The following is a 22793-nucleotide window of genomic DNA, read 5'->3' on the forward strand; positions in this document are numbered from 1 at the left end:
CCCCCATGTCATATCAAAATGAGGGTTGTGGGATAAAGAATGGAAACCAATTACACGATTTCCCCTGAAAAGAGTGGAGCTCTTCCACCCTGGCTGGGAGAAGCGGCACAGAAGATCCACTTCTCACCAGTGCGGGCGGGGGTTTCTTTGTTTGCTTTTTTAAAGCCCCCCCTCTGCAGGCAGAAGCAAAATCAGGTGGGCACGGCAGGCTGGTGACCGTTGCTCCACTGCAGGGTCAGGCTGGTCACAGCCCCTACCAAACGGGTGTCCCTGCTCGTGGAGCGCGTCGGGATGGAGCACAGCCCCTGCACAGGACCCAGGCGAGAAGTTTTCGCCTCCCAACACCCCGTCACAAAGGCTGGAAGCAAAACCACCGAATTGACTCAAACCCTAAATTTGTGACTGGTTACCTGAAAGCCCCGAGCAGGAGATGGAGCTCTGTCTGCAGTAAGTTTTGCTGCGAGCATTCAAAGAAACCTGCCTCACCAGCAGTTAAACGAGCCCTGGGAAAGGGAAATAAAGGGGAGGACAAGCACAGCCCTTCGACGATTCGGGCAGGGCACGCACGCGCCAAGCCCTGCCTAAGAGCAGCAGCAGAGCTCAGCTCAACTACTGCTGTCAGGCACAAGGAGAGGCCAACATCCTGAAACCGGCCTGGCCTCCTCTGCCCCAGCACGTACCAAAACCAGGTAGGAGACCCCCAGGGAACGCCGGCCAGATCCGGTGGCTCATGAACCGCAAGGAAATACCCGTAGGAGAGGAGGGTCGGTATTTCGGTAGCTAGACCCGACCCTATCTGTGCTGGCTGCCACGCAAACGGACAGTGGGACACCAGTCCCCACCGAAGGGACTACGAGAAACTACAAGTCCTCCTCTACAAGAAAACAGGGGAGGGACTTTTGACAAGGGCACGTAGTGACAGGACGAGGGGTAACGGTTTTAAACTGGAAGAGGACAGGTTTGGATTAGATATGAGGAAGGAATTTTTCACGCTGAGGGTGGTGGAGCACTGTCCCGGGTTGCCCAGAGAGGTGGTGGATGCCCCATCCCTGGAAACATTCCAGGCCAGGTTGGCCGGGGCTCTGAGCAACCAGATCAGGTTGGAGATGTCCCTGCTCCTGGCAGGGGGGTTGGGCTGGGTGGGCTTGGACGCTCCCCTCCCCACCCAGACCCCTCCGTGATTCCATGATTATTCCATGCAAAGGGTCAGAAAAAGCCTCTACAGCATCTCTGCTCTGCAGGATCTTGTGCTTTCTGAGGTTTTGCCAGTAATAAATACTAGCGAAAATTGCGACGAGGAGGGAATTTTCTAAACTCCAGCCCAAAGCTCATCTGACTGCCTCAGCACACAGCTCAGCCTGATGCTCCAGTGAAACCAGCAGCACTGGAGGAAGCAGCTGGGCCTCAGGCATGCCAGGGACCAGCCCCTGGTGCTGTTCTGGTTCTTACATGGCAAAACTCCGTTTCACTTGGGTACCCTGACATGGACCCAGCAACTCCTCTGGCTAACAAATGTCTTTGGGAGAGACAGCCAACCATGATCCAAGAGAAACCAGTAACGTCAGCGCCTCGCTTTGATCAGAGAGCTCGTGGCAGCCTTCAGGCACAGCGTATGCAGGTTGAAATTCCAGCCAGAACCACTACCGCCGACTATAAGCTCCTCCTAAATACATCTGCGCACAGCAGACAACCTCTCCGCACCACCTCGACTCTCCCCACCGAAACCAGCTCCTCGGCCATCGCTCCCAAGGCTTCGCTGCGCACCGTCCCCAACGGCACAGCCACTCCTACAGACGTCAACACCACAACTGGAAGCGACTCCTCTCCCACCAGTTTCACCGAGGCTATGTGCTAACTTCACAATGCTAACCCTCTCCTCCAGAGCCACAGGGTCCCCTGGCAGCTAGAATTCAGTGTGATTTCCTACAGCAGCCCCAACTTCTTTCCAAAGGGATTTCTCCCCAGGGTAGAGCCTTCCTCTCTTCACAAAATTGCTCCTCGACGCAATTTCTGCATGCCAGTGCTATGCAAGGACTGCTCACAAGTGCAGTTTGTACAGGCCCATCCGTACATGGCAGTATAAAAAAAATATATACCTGTCCTCCTCCCATCACTGTTCATCATCATCCTTTCCATTGCTGCACCTAGAAAATGAATTTTCTCCTGTTTTCCAGATCTCTAGGAGCACAGCGCCGAGGCATTCCCACGTCCAGGGAGCTCCGGGGCAGCGAGGAGAGCCCCGCCACACACCCGCCCTTCAGCTCAGAGTACATTCTTTTCAATCTGCATCGGAGCAGAAAATCAACACTAAGCCAAGCATTTTCCCAAAGTCCAGGCAGAGCTGTGCTCTGGAAGCTCCCCAAGGAATGAAGCCTCGGCAGGACCCATCTTTACAAAAGCTATACTGCGCTGGCACCTGCACCGCTCCCGTGAATTGACTCCATTGTGTAACAGCTTATCCGCTATTCTTGCTTTATTTTTTTTTTCCCCTCATGTTTACCCATCTCTAGTTGTGTGCCTTCCTCCACGGGCTCTTCTAGAAGGCTGTCACAGACGCAACACTACCTTAGCCCTTCATAAAGCTTACTGCGAAAACTTTCAGAAGCTAAAAATCAGTCCACAAGCCCCACCTAACTTTCAAAACAGAAAAGGTTCAATTCGGGTATAAGGTGCAGGGTCATCACACCACGTTACACCCTTTCTGCCTCTGCGAGCGACTGCTCGTGCGCACTCGAACGCTGCCCATAGGAACCGTCCTTTTCCACCGCTGTCACTCGGTCAAAGCCAGCCCCCCGGGTACCGCTCACGTCACCCCTGAGGCAGACGAAGCGAGAGGCAGGGTCCCGCCCGCTCCAGAGTCCTCGTTACCCACTACTGCACATCGGTCCCCTCCATCCCACCTGAATCCACGCTGCTCCAGGCACGGAGCCGGTCGGCCTCTGCTACGGCTGACCGTCAGCTTCCAGGAACGCCGCTGCTAACGGACCAGTCCCTCTGGAGGGCTCCAAACGGGATCCATCCTCCCAAAAAGGCCAAGTGGAGCTGAGCAAGCCCACGACGTGGCTGGTTTGTAACCGCTGTGCTCCTCCGGCTCCCCTCACGGGAGCTGCGCCCGATCCGTTAGAGCTCAAGTCATCCCTTCGCCCTCCACGGCTCACGCCCACTCCACAGGCTGCCTTGCCCTTCCTGCCCCTCTCCAGGTAGGGCTGTGTTCACGTAATTATTTAATTAAGAATCTTCCACAATGAGCTAACACCAGTTACGACTTTTCCCACTATGTCCAATCTCCGCGTTCCTGTTCTCGCAGACCGCCCTGTTCTCGCCCAGAGCAGTGGTGGGCAGCAGAGGGGTCTCACTCTCCCAGTTAAATGCAAGGTCCAGATACTGGTGCAGATGCTGGCCACTGGTGCAAATGACTACTAAAAAAGCTACTTCACAGCCCAGCAGTTAGGAACAGAGGCCGAACTGGAGCGCAAGTGGCACAGCACCCACAACCCCTCGAGGGCTCCCTTCACCGCCACACGCGGGGTGCGGGCCTGGGGAGCTCGGTTTGGGTTGGGAAACAAGGGAAGGCTTTGAGCCGAAACTGCATTTTCTTCTCCTGACTCGGCCGGCGATGCTCTTAGCCGGGATGCGATGCACCCTGCTCACGAACGCAGCGGGAACAACTCCCGGCTCAGCGGTGCAGCTCCCAGCTGGGAGTTTTTTTTGAACTGAGATGCCTCATCGGCAGAGCACTCTTAGAACTTTGCTGAACTGCTAGGTTTTCCCCCAAGAACTAGCTAGCGTACGAAGCATTACACAGGACGTTTTACTAAAATGATCACATTATGTCACACCGTCTTTTTGCAGCTAACAAAGCAGAGTTCCAGTACGCATTCCAACACGTTTTTCAACCCAGACAAATACTTTTACATCACACATACTAGGAGATAACATGAGAAACTTATTCTGTCCCACTAGGCTCCTGAATAACGGAGAGGTAGGGCAGAACTCCTCAGCTGGCAGGTTCTGTGAAGAGCTGTAAGGGGTCCCCGGCTCGGTCCCTGCCTCGGGAGAGCTGCAGCCTGAGCTGCTCCTGCCGCTGGTCAGCTGGGGCGAAGCTTTCGGCTCCTGCTTTATTCCCTGCTTCAAGGAGGGGAAGAGCGAATGACGTTTTCCACACCCTGCCTCCCTCGTAGCTCGGCGGGTGCCAAGAGCAGAGGGACTCCCCTCACACAAGCTCGATCTGCCTGACCTGCTTTCACCCACAATCTCCGCTATGCACTGACATCAGGCTGCCTGTACAACCAAGATGCTCTAACTTCACCCAGCTGTTAAGAAACGCAAGCCCTTTTCAAATACATTCGAATATTTCAGCAGTTTGCCAGTAATGCGCTTGCATCTTCAGGCCGCTCTCCCGACAACCACAGCATTTTCCTGGTGAAACCAGGATAAACTCCTGACACAGAAAATGACTGACTCAGACATCCTCCACCTCCAGGAAGTTCACTGAAACGAGCTTGCATTCAAGGGAAAAAATATCTTTACAACAGCTGAGAAGATGCAAAGGTAGCGATAACAACGTTTACCAGGGCTCTCTGGGTTTCCCCGGCGTTACAAGCGCACGCTGAAACCTCCTCGGTTTTATTCTCCAAAGGCTAAAAATAGCACGGCCTCTCTGCAAATCTGCCAAAACCCAGGCAGCAAACCCGGCGCAAGCAGGGCTCAGCGCGCCAGCGCAGGGGTCACAACCCAGGCTCCCGTGCGCAGACCTAGGATCTTCCTCACAAAACTGGGAGACACCGATCTGTCCACTGTCTGAAGTTTCACACCATTTTACCTTTAATGCCTTTACGCATTATCCTCACCACAGCGTGCCTCAGCTCGAGCAAACCCAGGGAGCAACGCCCCTGCTCCCCCAAAGGCTCCTTTACCAAGGGAAACCGGCCCGAGTGCTGACACAGGCCCCAAACCGCAGCGTCAAGAGAACTTCCACGGGCAGACGCTGTTTAGGAGAGGTCTGACACGGCCCGCACCCCTCAGCACGCCCCGGGGGACCCCCTCCGTGAGCGGGGCGAGCGAACGCACCTTCCCAAGCTCCGCTGGCGGTCCAGCCGCGCAGCTCCCTCCGCAGCAGGCCCTTCCGCACACCGACGCTGCCAGCCAGGAGCGGGCACGTCAGGAGCCCCCGCCGGAGCCGCTGCCGGCACGCTGCGCTGGGCGAGTATTTCGCTTACAAATTCAGTTCCCAGCTGTGCTGCCGCTGCCGCTGCGCTCAGCGGCGCTGCTTTCCACTGACAATGGTGTTTTAGTGACTATTCCCTTCCGACGCCGACTGCCCAGGTGAAAACAACCGATTTCACTGAGTTACGGGAACTTAAAAACCTGTTCATACCTACAAACCTGCGGCTGCCACGTACACTGTATTTTTCACATTGCTGACTAAACAAGGGGTTTCTGCAGCTTCTAAATCTCCCTTCTATTTTGAAAGTCAACGGTTTTCACATCTGCACTTCCAGTTCATTAGTAAACCACAAAACTGATCCCAAAGCGATCAGCAGCAGGGGACAGTCCCTCGGCCGGCAGAAGGGGCAGCTCTTCACCTACCCCATGGGACCGCTGAAAGGCTCCAACAGCGTCACAGGGATTCCGGCAGCTCAGCGGCGGCTTAAGGCCAGTCGTGGCTTAAGAAATACACGTTCTATGTTCTCAGCTCTTGTCCCTCCAAGAATTTCTCTAAGCTACGTGACGTTTCAGACAGACACGTACACACCAAATTTTTCTTCGGAGAACTGCCAGATTTAAGCCATCCTTTAACCACGGCTTTTTAAACTCCCTGTTAAATTCAAAGCTTCCTCCGAGGGAGCAGGAACAAGGGGTTTGAGAGGGGTAAACGTACACGAGGCAGAGGCGAGGGCTCTCCACTGCGAGCAGCTGCCCGCTGAAGGGAAGGATCTGGCGTGTTTCTGTCCACGCTTTCCATCCCACTCCCTTCCGGACACCGCTGAGACCGAGCTGGCTCGTTCCGATTTGAAAATGAAGTGTGACCAAATAATTTTTGTTGGGTCACGCGCGGATAGGACACGAGGTGGAAATTTTTCAGTCATGATGTATTTAAACTTGAAACCCTCGCCCTCAGGAGCGTCATGCAAGGTGTATTTATCTACCAGAAGGTTACTTCACATTAAAGTCCAATTTTTAATTCAGTTTCCAGCATTTCTCCACATGTGCACCAGCAGATCTCCCACGGCAGGACCCCCACCCCACAGCTCCAGGGGATCCTGCAGACAGAGGGGCATCTGCTGGTGCTGCTGGGCAGAGACAGCGCTGGGACTGCACCGGGGTCCCCCCAGCCAGCTGCCACCACACCCAGCAGCCTCCACACCAGGGAAGAGTTAATTCTCGCCCTCTGCTCTAAATGGAAGCTGAATACAAAGCGCATCCAGCAGCGAGTGTCTTCCCATCACCACCACGTTGGTCTAACTGGGTAAAAACGCCCAAATGGGCTGGACTGGCTTTAAGGGTGAGGGCTTTTCCCATTTTGCGTTTGGTTTTGTTTTTTTTTTTGAGCATCCCCCTCTTCACCACTTTCCCTTTGAATCAGACATTCACACAAACAGCTTTTTGTTTATTAGTATATTAAAACATAACGGTTTTAAAAACAGTTTCAGATCTATGAAGTGTCAGAGCAGAGAGACACCGTAAGCAGACACCCCTCTCCCAACTTCAGGCTTGTTAAACACACCCACAATTTAGAAAAGCAGCTTCTTTTATGTGTTAAGTTTTGCTTCCCCCAATATGCAGCACCAAACACCCCCGAGACAAAAGACACCCAAAAACACACCGTGCAACCCCAGCACCCCTCCCCAGGCGTTCGGGGCGGCAGGCAGCGGGTTAATTCATAAGACACGAAGCACTCACATGCATTAGCCCAGCATTCTCCACAGACTGCACAAACATGGAGATTCCCAGCTTGCATCGCACCGGAGCGCGGATGCAAACGGCACGCGGCACCGGAGCGCGGATGCAAACGGCACGCGGGCAGGGCAGGCAGGGCAAAGCAGCAGGAGCAGCAGCGACGCTGCCATCGCTCGGTTTCTAACTGGGAAACAAGCGGGTGCTCTTTAATGAAGGCCGTTGCGGCTTGCGTTAAGAGAGAGGAGCAGCTTTAGAACAATCAGCAGTGGTTCTTACCTTCTGGAGTTGGAGTGCAACCCAAAAAAAGGAGAGAAACACCCCTTTAAAAACTTGAGCAAAACAGTTGTCTGATCATTCATCCGAGCCCTCCCCCCATCCACCAGCACCACCTTTGTAACGTTTCGGGCACATCTGCAGCCGTGCTACGACCGCGTTACACCCGGCAGGCACAGGACGCAGCGATGCAGGCCCACCAGACTTCTTCCAGCCTCTTCTCAAAGCAGCGGGCGAACAGCTCCAGCCCCGGGGCGTACAGCTCCCCATGGTGATTTTCAACCTTCACCAGTCAACGAGCTTTTTACAGAAGTCAAGTGGACACTTTGGGAATCCCACTTGTGGACAGAGAGCAGTTAGGGCTTTACGTATCCTTCCGCACCCCCTCAGCGCCACCCCCAGCCAGCAGCTTAACGAACCCGATCGTTACGGCGCAGGAACAAGCACATCCTGCTCCATCGCCTCCACAGGTAACCCACAGTCTCGCCACGTCATTAATAGAGCAAACTAGCACTGGCCTCGTTTAAATATTTTGGTGGCAGAGGAGCTGGGGGCAGGAAACGTTTCCAGCTATGAAGCCAGTTTCACCACGCCGGCACTCTACGTTCGTGGGAATTTGTGCCGGATGGAAGCAACGCGAGCACGGCTGGCGACCACGGCCGATGGGATGGAGCCGCGCTCAGACCGTGGTGTAACAGAGGACACAGGAGGCACCCGTGGATGGAGATCAGCCCGGAGGACACCAGAAAGCCCTTGGGCACGCTCTGACGTTGGGCTTTACCTACAGCCTGAACTGATGGTCTGTCACGACAGCTGAACCTGACCTGCAGGAACACCCGACTCCGAGACCACACGCAGGGCCCTGGGTAAGGCTGAAACCCTCGTAGGGCTCAGCTGGTTTCTCAGACATGCTTTAGGTGTCAGCAACACCTTCACAGCACTTGCTGAGCTCCCCTTTAACAGCATCCACAGACGAGATACTGGTTCACGTGCCGTTCACACCCCTGAGGGCTATGCGGGGACTGGTTTTAAAGGAGGAATCCAGATAGAAGCACCTTCCCTCTAAGGCTTTGGGGCACAGAGTTAAAACTTCCACATTTTTGGATTTCCCCGCTTTGTATTTCTGCTGCAGAACCCCAAGCCAGTCCATACTGAAGGCAGATCCTAAATCTAGGTATTCCCGAGACCCTGGCTCCGGCGTTTTCTGCGAGAGCGAGCCAAGCTGCTGGATCCCGCAGTGTCCATCACTGGAGTACTGCACCCTCCATTTCTCCTTGCGACAGCTGATACACTCGTTCACATGATGAAAAATCAATGTACAATTGTATTTTGAGGAGAGCAAAAACTGCTGCCGCTGCAGTCTCAGGTCGGATCAGAGAAGCAGAATGTTGCGTTAGTTACGGATTTGACACCTTTACGTAAGAGACGTGGGAAGAGTCACCCAGCCAGAGTTCCCCCTCCATTCAGTAGATGTATTTAACACCCCCTGCTGATGGTCACATCCTCTTTCTACATAACCATTCTCCTCAAACTGTTATTCTGCAAACCATTTCCCCCTACATCAGTTATTTACAACACCCACTAACTCATCTCCATGCTTTTGCACAGGCACCGAGTGGTACAGAACCCCGTGGCTACTTCAACTTCTACTTGAATTAACGCTAACGAATCAAACAAGACAGAGGCCTTGCCAGACCCGTGACGTCCCTCAAGAAGATCAGCTTCTCGCTCTGTGGTCTACAAGGGGACAAACCAGGCTCCCTTGAGGCAGAACCAGAGACAGGGTGGCCTGGGGCTGGTGCCGTTCAAGGGGCAGAAGTTGCATCTCCAGGTTTTCCTCACTTCAGGAAGAGTCCCAGTAGGGAGCCCCTGCCTGGTTCAGAGCCAAAGATCCTGACCAGGACAGTCTCAAGTGTCCAGAAGAGACACTGACCGACCATACTGCGAACCTCGTTAAATACTCATCTATAACTGTCACCGTGACGGATACCCGACAGCCGTCTGACCAAGAATAGCTTTAACCTGGACTCGACACAGGCTGGACACACAGATCCCACTCAGGCACAAAGACGTCATGAAGGTCCCAAAGAGAATACCATGTTCTGGTGGTCTTAGTTAAAAATTTAAGTTGATAACTGTTTATCTCCTCCAGAAAAAGCCAAATCCAACTGGAAGCTGACTAAAGGGAAAAAAACGGCAAGAACCGACTGCAGCAGCCTTTACCGGGCTCCACTGCTGCCAGCCCCTCCGCTGCAGCTCGCTCTAACAGAGCCAAGCCCGTAAGGCTGGCCCTAAGGCACCTGCTCCCAACAAATTCCCCTTTCCCTTCGGGAAATCTTCCCTAAAAGTATCGGGAAAGAGCCCCAGAATCCCAGCTGTAAGAAGCCCAGAGAGGCGGTGGATGCCCCGTCCCTGGAAACATTCCAGGCCAGGCTGGCCGGGGCTCTGAGCAACCTGATCCGGTTGGAGATGTCCCTGCTCCTGGCAGGGGGGCTGGGCTGGGTGGGCTTGAACGCTCCCTCCCCACCCAAACCCTTCGGGGATTCCATGATTTTAAGTCCTGCATGTGACGGCCGCAGGAGGTTAGTAACACTTTGTGGACATTTTATAATGCCCATTTCCAGCAGAATGAAGAAATCTACCTAGAGAGAGAGATCTGAGGTGAGCCAACCCTACTGATTCACAAGTAAGAAGCGGGGATGCCCCGTCCCACCTCCCCCATACCTGCTCCACATTATCAATATCAAATCTGTGAGACGTGAGCTCAAGGCTTTCCAGCTCATCTGAAGGCCACCTTTAAAGCAGCTGTGGACAAAAGAACGTCTAAAGTAGCTTCAACATCTGTCAGCTGATGGCTTCAGCTAGCTACAGCACCTTCCAAGCCTGCTCACTATTTGACACTCCACACCCTGAGAAGGGGGAGAGCCAAAGCTGGTTTGTACCAACACAGCACGATCTGTTTGACACGCTGAACCCCAGCCACATGTGCCAGAAGCAGCCCTTTGAAATGTCTACACACCAGCCTGGTAAGGCTTTGAGGCATCGCAGCGTCTCTCAGGCCTACAAGGGGCACTGAAGCCAAAAGGCCACTTTGCTAAGGAGCATGAGGCTGGGAGCCATGACTTGGAGTCATCTGGATGGGGAGGAACCTCTGGAGATCACCAGTCCAACCTCCAGCTCAAAGCAGGGGCAACTGTACTAGGTACAGAATCACAGGAGGGGTTGGGGGGGGAAGAGCCTGTTCAAGCCCACCCAGCCCAACCCCCCTGCCAGGAGCAGGGACATCTCCAACCAGATCAGGTTGCTCAGAGCCCCGGCCAACCTGGCCTGGGATGTTTCCAGGGATGGGGCATCCACCGCCTCTCTGGGCACCCCGGGACAGTGCTCCACCACCCTCAGCACAAAAAATTTTTTCCTGATGTCCAGTCCGAATCTGCCTCCCTCTATTTTAAAGCCATCACCCCTCGTCCTATCACAACAGGCCCTGCTGAAGAGTCTCTCCCCATCTTTCCTATAAAAATTTCAGGACTTTGTCCAGTGCAACCCTAAATATCTCCAGAAGTGGAGGTCACGCAACTCTCCCTAATCCTCCTCTAGTGTTTTATCACCCTTACGGTGGAAAAAAAAAGATTTCCTGTCAACACCCAGACTTTCCCACCTTGCAATCTGCGTTCGTTGCCCCTCAGTCCAGCACTGCGTACCACCATGAAGAGTCTGGCTCCATTTTATAGAAGCTACTTTTAGAAGTGAATCCTCACCAGAAATCAGAGTCTTAAGGTTGGAAGAGACCTCCAAGGTCATGAGGTCCAACCATCAGCCCAACACCACCACGCCCACTAAGCCATGTCCTGCAGTGCCACGTCTGCACGTTCTTTGAACACCTCCAGGGACGGTGACTCCACCGCTGCCCTGGGCAGCCTGTTCAGTGCCTGGCCACTCTCTCAGTAAAGAAGCGTTTCCTGATATCCAACCTAAACCTCCCCTGGCACAGCTTGAGGCCCTTTCCTCTCGTCCTATGCCAACCACCAGGTTATTAAAAAGCAGCTTTGGATGCAGCAGCTTTTAAGTGTACTGTCATACAGAGGGCTCGGGCAGGAGCCCGAGCGGACCTACGGACGGCCAGAGCCATCAGCAGTTTCAAACACTCCAGACAACTCTACACAGAAAAGTGGTTTTTTGGCAAACATTGTGTTACCTGGCCTCCTCGCTGCAGGGTGCCACAGCTACCAGCAGGCAAATTTGATCATATCTATTATTTTAAGTCATGAAAAGCTCTGCTTGCACAAACCCTGGCAAATTTCTCCCTGCAGTTCCTCCAAGGACACGTCCCACAGCGTGCTGCGCTTGCTGCTCGTGCCCCGAAACACCTCCCGTACGGAGCACCGGGTGCTCACCACCCCGTAGGCAGACAAGCCTGCTCACACCACAGTCTTTGCCACTAGAAAAAAAAAAATATTGGTGTGCTTGATTTGCACTCGAGAGGCTATGTGGCCAGCCCAGCTCAGAGAACACTACAGGACCGCGGTGTCGTCTCGAGGACGCTCTGCTGCAGGGCCATCCTGAAGGACTTCTGGCAGGTGCTCCCAGCACTTCCCTCCTCTGCCCCACTCCTGCCAGGCTCCCCACACAGCGGTGGCAGCAAAATAAGCTTCAGATCAGCTTTCCGGCTTCTGCACGTGACTTTCCAGTTTCCAGCTTCCTGCTGTCGCGGGGAATCGGGAGGCAGCAGGAGGAAGAGGCAAGCCTGCAGCAGGTCCCCTCGCTGCCTCAGACCCTTCCCCTCTTGCGCCCTGCCTGACCTGCGGTTTTTCAGCCACCAGCTCAGATGATCAGAGGACACTGAGGAAACACCACCGATGAGCTCACAGCATGTTGAGTGGCCCAAAGCCATTTCAAGAGCAAAACCATGAAGGTTGTTCTGACCTGTGCAGATCTCCTTCGTCAGAATTCGAGCTCTCCGTAACAGTCAGCTCACCAGTAAGAACACGTCTTACTCCCTAGACAGACCACTGCCAGCTGCCAAGGCACAGACATTCATTAAAAGGAGACAGCAAGCAGACTGCACAGCAAGAGGCTGTCTCCTCAGCATTTTGACCATTGACATCAAGGATGAAAGCAGAACTCTGGGCACGCTTCCTCCAGAAGAAATCACCAAATGGACCATCAAATATTCTACCAAGATAACTGTATGTTAGTGAAACATGGCTCAACGGTGGACAACGGCCTATATATGTTTAACTATAAGGTCATGACTAGAATCAGACTGAGCTGATGACAATTCTTCACTTCTTGAAAGCAAATAAGCATCTAGAGCCATTCTGGAGTTTGCTGAAGGACTGAGTCTACACTTCACGGCCTCTGACCTTGTGAAAACACTGAAGAACTGGAGAATCTAGAGAGAAAGTGAGTTATTGTAAGGTCTGCGTTTTGGGAGGTAAAACTGTATTAGCAGACTCAAATCCAAGATTTGCAGTCTCACAGTAGTCTGAGACCAGCAAACCTTCCTGCTGTATTTTGCACAGCTGCCCTTCCAGGCATAGAGAAGAGCGTGGCTCGCCCTCCACGTGCCGCACAGCTCGCCAGCAGCAGGGGTAAGAGGCTGCTGCTAGCTGCCAGGCGCAGGATGCACCTCTTCCATTGTTGGACAGCTTCAGCTTTCCCATTTTCCTCACACTTTTTAAAATAGAGAAGTGAGAAATACACTTTTCACTGCTTGTCAGTTTAATTCTCTTCACCTAGATGAGGCTTGTTCTGCTGGGAGAGCCTTTGTAGGCTCGTCATGGCTTTAGAAAGCAGCTTTCACAATGAGGAAACTCTTAACAGTTGTGATGGAGGCAGCTTTTAATAAGAAAAGGAAACTTTGAGAGGTAATCTATCCTCACACCCAGTGGCAGTGGGATCCAACAGGAACTTCATCCTTTTCAAAACAACTTAAGAACCCTGCATCCTTTTGAAAGCCCCTCTTCCACCCTGTGTGGCGTAGGCTTTGTTCATTTTTCGGAAGAGTGCTACGTTGGAGGAAGAATTTCCTACCATCAAGCTGTTGAAGGAACAACTGCCCTGAGAATCAAGGCATGGAGGAGCACACGATGTAGCTCCCCAACCCCATTTTGTTTCCAAGCCCTGCAGCAGAAGATAAGGATATCAAAATACTGAAGAACAGCTGGGAAATGCTTCAGTGGCAAAGCTTTCTGCCAAGGATGAGGAGGGATGGCTTTGCTGGTGCTTAACTCAACCTGAGGCGCAGGAATATCCTCCAGCAGTAAGCAGCTTTTCCTACAGACAGCACCACCTGGCCCAGACACCAGCCCGGCCTTTGCTCGTCTTTCTGAGACAAACCAACAGGAGACCATTTGCCTTTTAAATTCATCGCCTCTCCTCTTGCAGGAGAGTAACCAAGACCGGGGTTTTTCCCCACTCAGGCAAGATCCTCATCTCATAGCACAGAAGCTACTGGAGGAGTAGGGCAGATGTGACACTGCTCTGAACTAGCAGAAGCTAGAAGCCCGTGTTCTGTTTCCAGACGAGGGCAATCAGCGTCACTGTAGAAATACAGCCGGCTTCTGATTTTCAGCTAGCAAAGTGGGAAGAAGGAGAGGAAACTGGTTAAGAAATCTTACGGAAGCTTGAAGTTACAGTGCTGGCAGCTCATCCGAATGAGCGTCAGACCGAGCAGCTCCAGCCCTCCTCCTGTAACCATCTCCTTGTCTGGAAGGAAGCTCCCTCCTCAGGAATGCTCTGAGCTGGATTTGCAGAGCACCTTGCAAAGAATTTGGAAGGACTCACTTGCCAGTCAGAAGCATAAACTAGCCACTGCCTGGAGGGCAGCTAAAACGCAAAACCAAACTGTTTGTGACACACTTATCTCTGCTCCAGATACGGCTGGTGAAAAGTGGACTTGGCTTCTGTAATTTTTTTTTTCCCAAAAAAATCAGTTTCAGAGCTTGTTTTGGTTTCTTTAAGTTAGGAATTCCATAAACATTTGAAGTAAAAGCAGCCAGAGTATCACGTTCAGTTTCATTTGTCACTGAGATCAAGCTAGTGTTTAGATGTATTTCCTTGCTGAATTAGTGTTTAGGCAAAAAAGTCACTGTCTTTGGATAGAGGTTCACAAGCCGGTATTTTACAGTGTCCCTTCTAAAAATCCAAGAAAAATTAAACATCCATGGCTCTTAAGAGTAAAGGCTATGAAAGGTATCTTTCAAAGATGCTAGCTCTTCAGGTACTCTCACACTGATTTAAAATACCCAAGGAGATTAATGAAATCCAGCGACATGTTAATAACTCTGATTTTAAAAGCTACTTATCAAACAAATGTGACTCTCTGTTACTAGCTCTGGGTGCCCATGGATCCCAGGCACTCAAGTTTAGGGAGCTTTTACAATGGGCATGGCCTGGGTTAACACCGTTATCCCACGCATCTTCAAAGCCTCCTCTGAAAGCGTAAGGGCTTCCCCAGCAACGCCGCCAGCAGAGGTGAGGCAACAGGGGATGCTGGACACATCTCGGAGCCAGACACGGTTACACCGCCAACTCATCGCGTGTCTATCCACATGTATTTTATTTTTGCAAGCAGGGACCTGTAGGTAGGAAAGGATTTCTCAGGGTTAGGGCAGCCTGTCAAAACAGGCAAATCGAGAAAATTTGGATGACAGATCACGCAAAAAGTGTAGCTCTAGCTTCAGGATGTCCTGTGTCTCCAGAACTGACACCTCACAGTACCGGTCCTGGGCTGACCTTTAAAAACCTCACGCTTCAAATTACTTGCGTGCTAGGATAAAATTACGAATACAAGATAACCAGTTTTCTCTATTGCTACAACCCCGCCTCCATCTTATGAAAGACCTAGCCTTGTCCAAAACATAGTCAAATTGTCAGCACACGGCAGAAATCACTGTTCCTGTTTTTTCCACGCTCGTCTAAACTGCCACCCTTCTCCCCTGCAATTCCAAATCCTCTAGGACAGTACCAGCCCTTTGAGCCTCTAAACCCTTTCAACCAGCCCTCAGGCTTCCTCCCAGGCAGCTGGCCAAGGGGCAGCACGTGCCAGGAATCGTCAGAGCAGAAGGGAGATAGACCGGCCGCGCAGCCAAACAGGAAAGTGACTGCTGGGCTCCCCATCCTCAGCACATCTGTAGGAAAGTCCTTTGTCGCTTCTGAAACTATTCTCTATCCGGATATCCGAGATTAAAAGTTAAATATATCTAAAGATGTGGGGAAATAGATGCTGAATTTAAAAAAGCACTGCAATCAAACCAGAGTTTGAGTACGTGGTTTGTGTAAATAGTTTACTATACAAAAATTGCAATTCTGTACTGAAAGCAAACTGCACTGAAACAACTCAGAACTCAAACACCTTGACACACACGCTAAAAGAAAAGCCCACGTCCTGCTTGCAAATTTACACAACGTTTCACCCAACTAAGAACCTCACAGCTGCCTGCTGTCTCAAGGCAACCACGTACCGGGAAACCGCTGTCATCTGCTGCCCAAGGCTTTGCCATGGTTTCCTGCCAGAACCTCCACACAAGAGGACTCAAAACCTGGTGAGCTCAACATGCTCATCTGGCAGGTTCTCCATCTGCTCTAACATGATCCTTCCTCTAATAAATGATCATTTGTGTTCAGCCCATCTTGCCGCAGGCTATGACTTATCAGAAGCCCAGTTCAGCCACAAGCACATTACTGGCACCAACTGGAACTGAACTGCTTAAGAACTGACAACCTTCGAGGTCTGAACCTAAACAAAGCTTTATTACATCCATCTAACATTTGAGGGGGAAGACCACTACACAGCACCCAAGTGCGGCTCAGTCAGTAAGATGGATAGCAGAACTAGAGAAGTTGAGTTTCACATCTGACTGCTCGCACAAACACCTTTTGGGATTTCAGGTACTGGGGGTTTGCGCTGTCCTGATGCTCGGCAGAAGCTCTTTTAGACAGGAAAACAACTCACTGTCAGCTCAGGCTAAATCCCCAAATCAAGTCTAAAAGCAGGACTTGAGGTTGAGAAGGATTATGCAGCACCACGGCATTTCTGTTCTGCTTTTTTTTTTTTGGCTGTTCAGTCCAAAATTTGGCCTGGCCAGTCAGAGACTGGATCTTTCACACCACATCTGAGCTCCTGCCTAAGGCTCTGCCCCAAAAAGAGCTCTCCAAACTGCTAAAAATGTTCACCGCGTCTAAGTGCCTGGGTGTTTGCCGGACCTGTGCTTTGCCATCAGCAAGCCCAGCAGTACAGACAAGGGCATTTCTGTCCTTGGGAGCGCACAGGGGGCTGCTGAGCGTGGTTGCTGTTTGCAGCCAGGCCTTTGATGGACTAACAGCATTTACCACAACACTGACGCTGCCCCAAGGCTGGCAAACTTCTGGTCTGACTGACTAGTACTGCCCCAAACGAAGTGCATCGTCAGGGCAGGAACAGAGCCCCACTTCTGGCACCTCCCGAGGAGCCAAATGAGTCTATCTGGTTCCCTTACTTTTAGAGAAACTGACACTTCCAAAGAGCAAATCACCTTTGTGTTGTCCACAACTTGAGTGGAAGACCTTGCTATTGACAGCAGAATTTCTACACTTGGGCCCTTGAATATTTCTGGCAAAGCAGACAGATTGCTGTACTAAACTGGCAAAATGGAGTGGAGAGCATAATTACACCAAATTTAGGATGGTTATTTCATTCCAAGAGAGATAAACTGGCACATTCAATCATCTCTCCCCACCATTTTCCTTGCTCTTTGGAAACAGAAGTATGAATACTTTCTGCTTCCCATGGATAGCTGTTCCCTGTCTCAGCAGACGAACCTGCCCACCTCTGGGAAACGTACCTGACTGAAGAACTAAACTCTGGTAAGAGCAGTTCAGGAGCTGTTATCTGAGTTGCCCCGTTTTTCTAAAGCGGACCAGCACCCCCCCAGCTGGTGCCCTCCTCTGCCCAGCACCCCAAGCGCTCACTCTGCTCCCCGGGGGAAGAGGAAGACCCGTGAAGCAGAACCACACACTACCCCAGATAATGCTAAAGAGAACAGCACGAGGCACAAGGTTTTCTAAATAAGGATTTGTAAGTGAGGCTGCTTTTTTACTTCCTGGGTAGCTTTAACTTCTGGTTTAGGTAATCCCAATTCAACTATTCATTTTTTTAAAGATGAAATAAAAATCAGTTAAGTTTACTTCAGTACCTGGAGTCTGAACTACCTGATCAGGTCTCGTTTCCAAGAGCTGCAGAGCAGGGTCATGCACACCTGGAAATTAAGCATCTAGTTTTCTCGGGGAAAAGCACCAGTGACTTGAGAGCTTGTTTGCAAATGGGACCTAGACCCCAATTCTGCAAGTATTTAACATTTCAGTCCCCAAAATACTTATGAGGTAGGGGTCAGCAGTAAACTAAACGAAGTTAGAACCAAAGTATGAATGTGTTTTTCTGGTAGGGGTACTTAACTCACCTGATTTCCTTCAGTCCTTCTTTCTGGATAACCTGAAGGATCTCTTTATGGCTCATAGGGGTATTAGGGTATTTCTCCAGGACCTGGCAAGCAAAAGCAGATTGAGAGAGTTACTCACTTGCATTTTCACTTTAATGTTTGACTGCACAGAAAACTACACGTAATGGTCTGGACATCTCCAAGGATACAACCGAGGAGGAACTGCTGGCCTTCTCTCATCTCATCACCGCCTGAAGAATAAAGAGACTCCAAAAGACCACCTAAAGGACTCATTTTAGTGTAATTCCCAAATTTTCTTTCAAATGCACTGCCCATAGATAACACTTCTTGGGGAATTAAATGTTCCCCAGTCAGAGGGTGGCTTCACACCCCTCAGCTTCCCTTGGGAACGCTCTGAGGTCCCTCAGACCAAACCCTTCACGTCTGCAAAACTGAAACTAACACTTACCAAACTGATCAGCAGTTAAGAAGTTTGAGGAAATCTGGGGTTTAACACTGTTAAGGTTCTTTGGAAAAAAAAAAAAAAAAAAATCTCTGCACATAGCTCAGCCTTAAGGTTTGTAAATACAGTCTAGGAAAATATTTCCTACATTAAGTCACCAAATACACTCCCACCCCTTCCCCAGCCCACGCTGGGCACACTCCAACGCCCAAGGCCACTCACCTCCCTTTCAAGAGGACCACGATGCAAAAGTACAACTCAAATAGCAGAGAGAGATGCTGAGGACTTCTGAAGGAAAACGCCAGTTACCAGACGTCATTTGGATATTTTAAGCAATATTTGTTCTGGGGGGATGGGCAGGAAATGCCTCATTTCCTTCTTAATCATCCGCTTTTGACCCATGACCAGCACACCAACCCTTGAGTTCTGACTTGTGCCTTCAACCAGAAAATAAACCATCAGTTAAGTATAAAAACCTACAAGAGACTTTGCAGAAGGAAGTTACCAGTTTTAATCGCTCTGTTCAACAGCTGTGCGGAACACACCGCTTCTCCTAAACCCCTGCACCTCGGTCCCTGCAGGGACCCTGACGGCTGCAGATGTGGCTCCCTTTGGAAAGGGCTGCGGAGGGACCTCGCTGAACTGCAGCATGGCTCCGCTTAAAGAGCCAAAGGCCTCTGTTAGCACCAGCTTTACCTTCGGAAGCCCCGGCTGCTGTCCTCGTCCTGTTCAGCCTCGTGTTAATTTACAGCGTGACTTTCCCAGGAGCTGAAGCTTTCCAAACCTGTATGTGACTTTTGCCAAGACGGGCTGGCAGCAGCAAAGCACAGCTCTCAACACTAAAGCACGCTATTTCTGCTTTAGTGACTTCTTGCATAGCAGAGCAGCACATATATTTAAAAAAAAAGCGAGTCTGAAACAGATTTCAGGGGGGCTTGTTTACACTCACCCTGTATCAGCCTGTGACTCACTCCGTCTCATTTCTGGCTGCGTTATAACTAAGGATGCCCACAGCAGGAGTACACAAAATCACGGAGGTTGAGAAGTGGTTTAAGTCAGAGCACTGCAGGTCACAGATTTCTGCCAGCTCCCAGTCCGTTTTCTCTGCACTGCCGAAGAGCTGGTACACTGTTACACCATTAACTCGGAACAGAGGCCGAAAGCCCGTGCAGGGCAAGAGGCGTTAAGGTTATCTCAACCTCCATCTGCGGTGTCGACTCTTCATTGCAGCTGGCGAAGCAAATCAGGAAAAACACAAGCCCGTGCTGTGACTCTTAACACGGAACTTCAGGACATTTGCCATTCTCACACAAGAACACAAGTGTGCATTTTTCTCCTTGGGCACGGTACTTTCCCGTTGACTGTCACTCCACGCGGGTGCTCTTGACAAGCACCGCCTCGCTCACACCTAGAGCAGCAACACCACATTTCATCAGTTCCTCCCTAAGCACAACCGCAACGCTAGCTAACCCCGTGTTTGACCAGAGAATCTCATCATCACGAGCAAAAAGGAAGAGAAGCATTTCTGATTATATCCTTGCATGCCCATAGGATGCTTCTCTTTTTCTCCCAGGTAACCTGTGCCCACATCTTCCTTCCACAGGACTTTTTCCTGTAGTTGAGCTCAGCAAGATGATCAGTCTGGCCTCCTGCCACACCTGCTTGACCTCCTGCAAATTGTGATGGACCACTCCTGTGCTCCGAGAAGATCATTCGAAGATCAACCAGCTCTCCTGGGCTTCCCTGCTCTACATGGGAGATTCTTGTAGGATCCCACATACCGGTTCTCTGAACAAGTCAAAGCCAGGTATGTTTATCCTTCTACTCCCTTTCTTCACTTCCCATAAGATCTTAAACTCTCATTTCACGGTCACTGAAAGCAAAGGCCCCACTTGTGCACCACTCTGCACATTCCAGATCAGCTCTCTCCACTCTGCTAGATTCGCTCCCTAAGCACAAATCCAGGCTGGGCAGAGAATGGATGGGGAGCAGCCCTGAGAAGGACTTAGAATATTTAAGGTTGGAAGAGACCTCCAAGATCATGAAGTCTAAGTCTGACTTGGCGGTGCTGGTGGATGAGAAGCTCAACACGAGCCGGCGATGTGCACTCACAGCCCAGAAACCAACGGCACCCTGGGCTGCACCCCCAGCAGCGTGGGCAGCAGGGCGAGGGAGGGGATTCTGCCCCTCTGCTCCGCTCTGGTGAGACCCCCCTGCAGCGCTGCGTCCAGCTCTGGAGCCCCCAACATCAGAAGGACGTGGAGCTGGTGGAGAGGGTCCAGAGGAGGCCACGCAGATGCTGAGAGGGCTGGAGCAGCTCTGCTGTGAGGCCAGGCTGGGAGAGCTGGGGCTGTTCAGCCTGGAGAAGAGGAGGCTCCGGGGAGAGCTGAGAGCAGCTCCCAGTGCCCAAAGGGGGCTGCAGGAAAGGTGGGGAGAGACTCTTCAGCAGGGCCTGCTGGGACAGGGTGAGGGGTCGTGGTTTCAAAACAGAGGGAGGGAGATTCAGACTTGAAAAAAAAAAATTCAAAAAGCTTCACATTCTCATGCTGCCCTCATCTCAAAATACCAGAAAAACTAGCACATGAAGTTGCACGTCCAACAAAATGCAGCAAGTCATGGTTGGGAAGAGAAGTGCAGATTCAAAGTTTGATGGGTTTCGGCCCGAATGGTTACCTGTAACTTGGACACGTGAGGCGTAACTGCAGAAAAGGGCTCTCAGATGCACTACTCCTGTCCCACAAAGTAGGCACTGAACACCCCTTCATCGTCTGCAAGTTCAAGAAAACATTAACGAGGAAAAATGAAACACCACTATGACTGCAAAAGCACGAGCAGGAACAGGTCACTGTCAGAAGGCTTTTGGGTCACTGAAGACATTTCATCCCATGAATACTGAGCAAATAAGTACAGTTTAAACAGAACAGAATCATGAGAAGGGTCCAGGATTTGGGGAACACGCCCAATACTTAAACTCGGTCTAGACAAGCTCATCTGGAAAAACAACTTTTCTGCTGCGCAGCCATGGCTTCCTTTAACAGTAGAGAGCTTGCACGAGAACTCAGACTTGTTTACAGTGGTCTGCTGTTTCCCAGGAACCTCAATGCACGCACACATCTCCTGCGCAGCCTCACCCCCGGCCAGGCCCAAGGACAAGCCAGCCACACAGAGGCTGCAGAGCCCACCCCGAAAGCTGTCAGGGGACTGGAGTCACCAGTCCCGTCTTCTCCAAGGGCACGCAGCCCCCAGCAAGTAACTCCGAGCAGCACGCCGAGCCCTGCAAGCACCCCAAGCAGGGGTAACGAACGCTTAACCTGCGCGACACACACCACGGCAGGAGCGCTTCACGTGTCGCGACGTGACTGGCACGCTTTTCTCCACAGTCGCCCTTAAGGGAGAGGCGCAGAGCCCACCAGCAGCCCAGCGACTGACCCCGAGCGTTTGCTCCGTGGCCACCGTGGCTCTCCGGGTTTTTGCCAGCCTTCGCTAGTCCTGCATTGTCGGATCAGAGCTCCCCGCGTCGGGCAACCACCACCACAGAGATGAAACCACCAGCCACGGCTACACAGGACCTCGGCTAACTCGCACCGACCTGGTACCAGCTGGTATCTCACACTCGACGAGACTCGTTTAACACTCGCAGCCTGCTGCGATACGCAAAGCAGCTCATACCTTCAGGTGCAACAACAACTCTGTGCTGCTTTACAGGCAGATCCGGAAGAACCAGGTGCAAGGATTAAAGAGATTATTAAAAAAAACAGATACACCTTAAGTACCTTCTCCTCGCTCTCCTGATCCCGTATCAGATGTTTCACTTGAGTCCTTTTGTAGCTGCTGCATGTAAATAAATAAAACTACTATTACTGTCTGCCACAGAACAGAATTTGAGAGGCATTTTAAAATTGAGAGTCAGGATGTACAAGCTACCTTTGGACGACACTCAGCATTAGCCAAAATGAACCCAAAGAACAAACCAGCACGTGCCAACGCTGGGTACTGGAAAAGCCACGTTACCTGAACCTGGCTATCAACAGCAGCGTCGGTGTCCAGTACAGGGGAAGCCGCACGCCGGGGATGGCGTCGCCGATGCTCAAATCACGCCGCCTTAGGTGCTGAAATACTCTAGTTGGCTCACTGTTAAGAACTCCATTAATGGGTTATGGATTTTAGAGCGCACAGTGCTTTGCACCCTGAAGCTGTCCTGGTTTCTGCAGAGGTTTCCAAGAAAAGAGGATGATCAAAGAGAAAGATATTTCCTGATTTCACATCTTGGAAGGAAGGCACTTTTCTTACTCTTACAATATTTACGGTGTGAAGAATTTATTCCCACCACCTGCAATGACATGTAAAGCACCACACTGGAGAAGCAAGGCAGGCAGCTGTACCGCGTGTGCCCAGAAAAGCACGCGTCTCCCCTACAACACCAGCCCACCACACCGGCACAAAGTCTCCAACACAACCCGCTGAAGGCCTCTGCTCTTCCAAGCAGCTCATTTTCCACATTTCCCAGATATCACTGATGTAACAAGCATCGGCAAGAGGGCAGACTGTCACCCCTCAAATCTGCAGCCGAAAAAGCAAAGCCATGTTTTACCCAGGCCGTTCACAAACAAAAAAGCAAGCTTGCAACTGCATCCACGCTGCTGGAGCAGATAGCCGACACGTTTCCTTAGCTAAGGGCAGAGAACGGAGGGGCGGTTTATGCGCACCAGGGACCAAGTGCAAGCAATGAAATATTCAGA

The 22793-nt window shown here is 51.4% G+C and overlaps 1 protein-coding gene across 8 annotated transcripts in view; it reads right to left on the reverse strand.

Moving 5' to 3' along the window:
• The window catches only part of ASXL2 (ASXL transcriptional regulator 2), a 102303-nt gene that overhangs the window by 58886 nt on the left and 20624 nt on the right, over positions 1-22793 (reverse strand). For 2 of the 8 annotated variants that reach the window (XM_086743556.1, XM_086743547.1), the window contains exon 2: positions 17613-17695. The exons of 2 other annotated variants lie outside the window; for them this stretch is intronic. In XM_086743556.1, coding sequence (XP_086599682.1) covers positions 17613-17695 — 83 coding nt within the window. Of the gene's footprint in view, positions 1-2096; positions 2146-7176; positions 7200-11461; positions 11558-17348; positions 17372-17612; positions 17696-22793 lie in introns of those variants that run through there. 4 more of the 8 variants (XM_086743549.1, XM_086743551.1, XM_086743557.1 and 1 more) reach the window with 4 other exon arrangements.

This window comes from Chlamydotis macqueenii, chromosome 3 (genome assembly GCF_036417535.1).
Source record: "Chlamydotis macqueenii isolate bChlMac1 chromosome 3, bChlMac1.mat, whole genome shotgun sequence".
In the NCBI taxonomy this organism is placed as follows: domain Eukaryota; kingdom Metazoa; phylum Chordata; class Aves; order Otidiformes; family Otididae; genus Chlamydotis; species Chlamydotis macqueenii.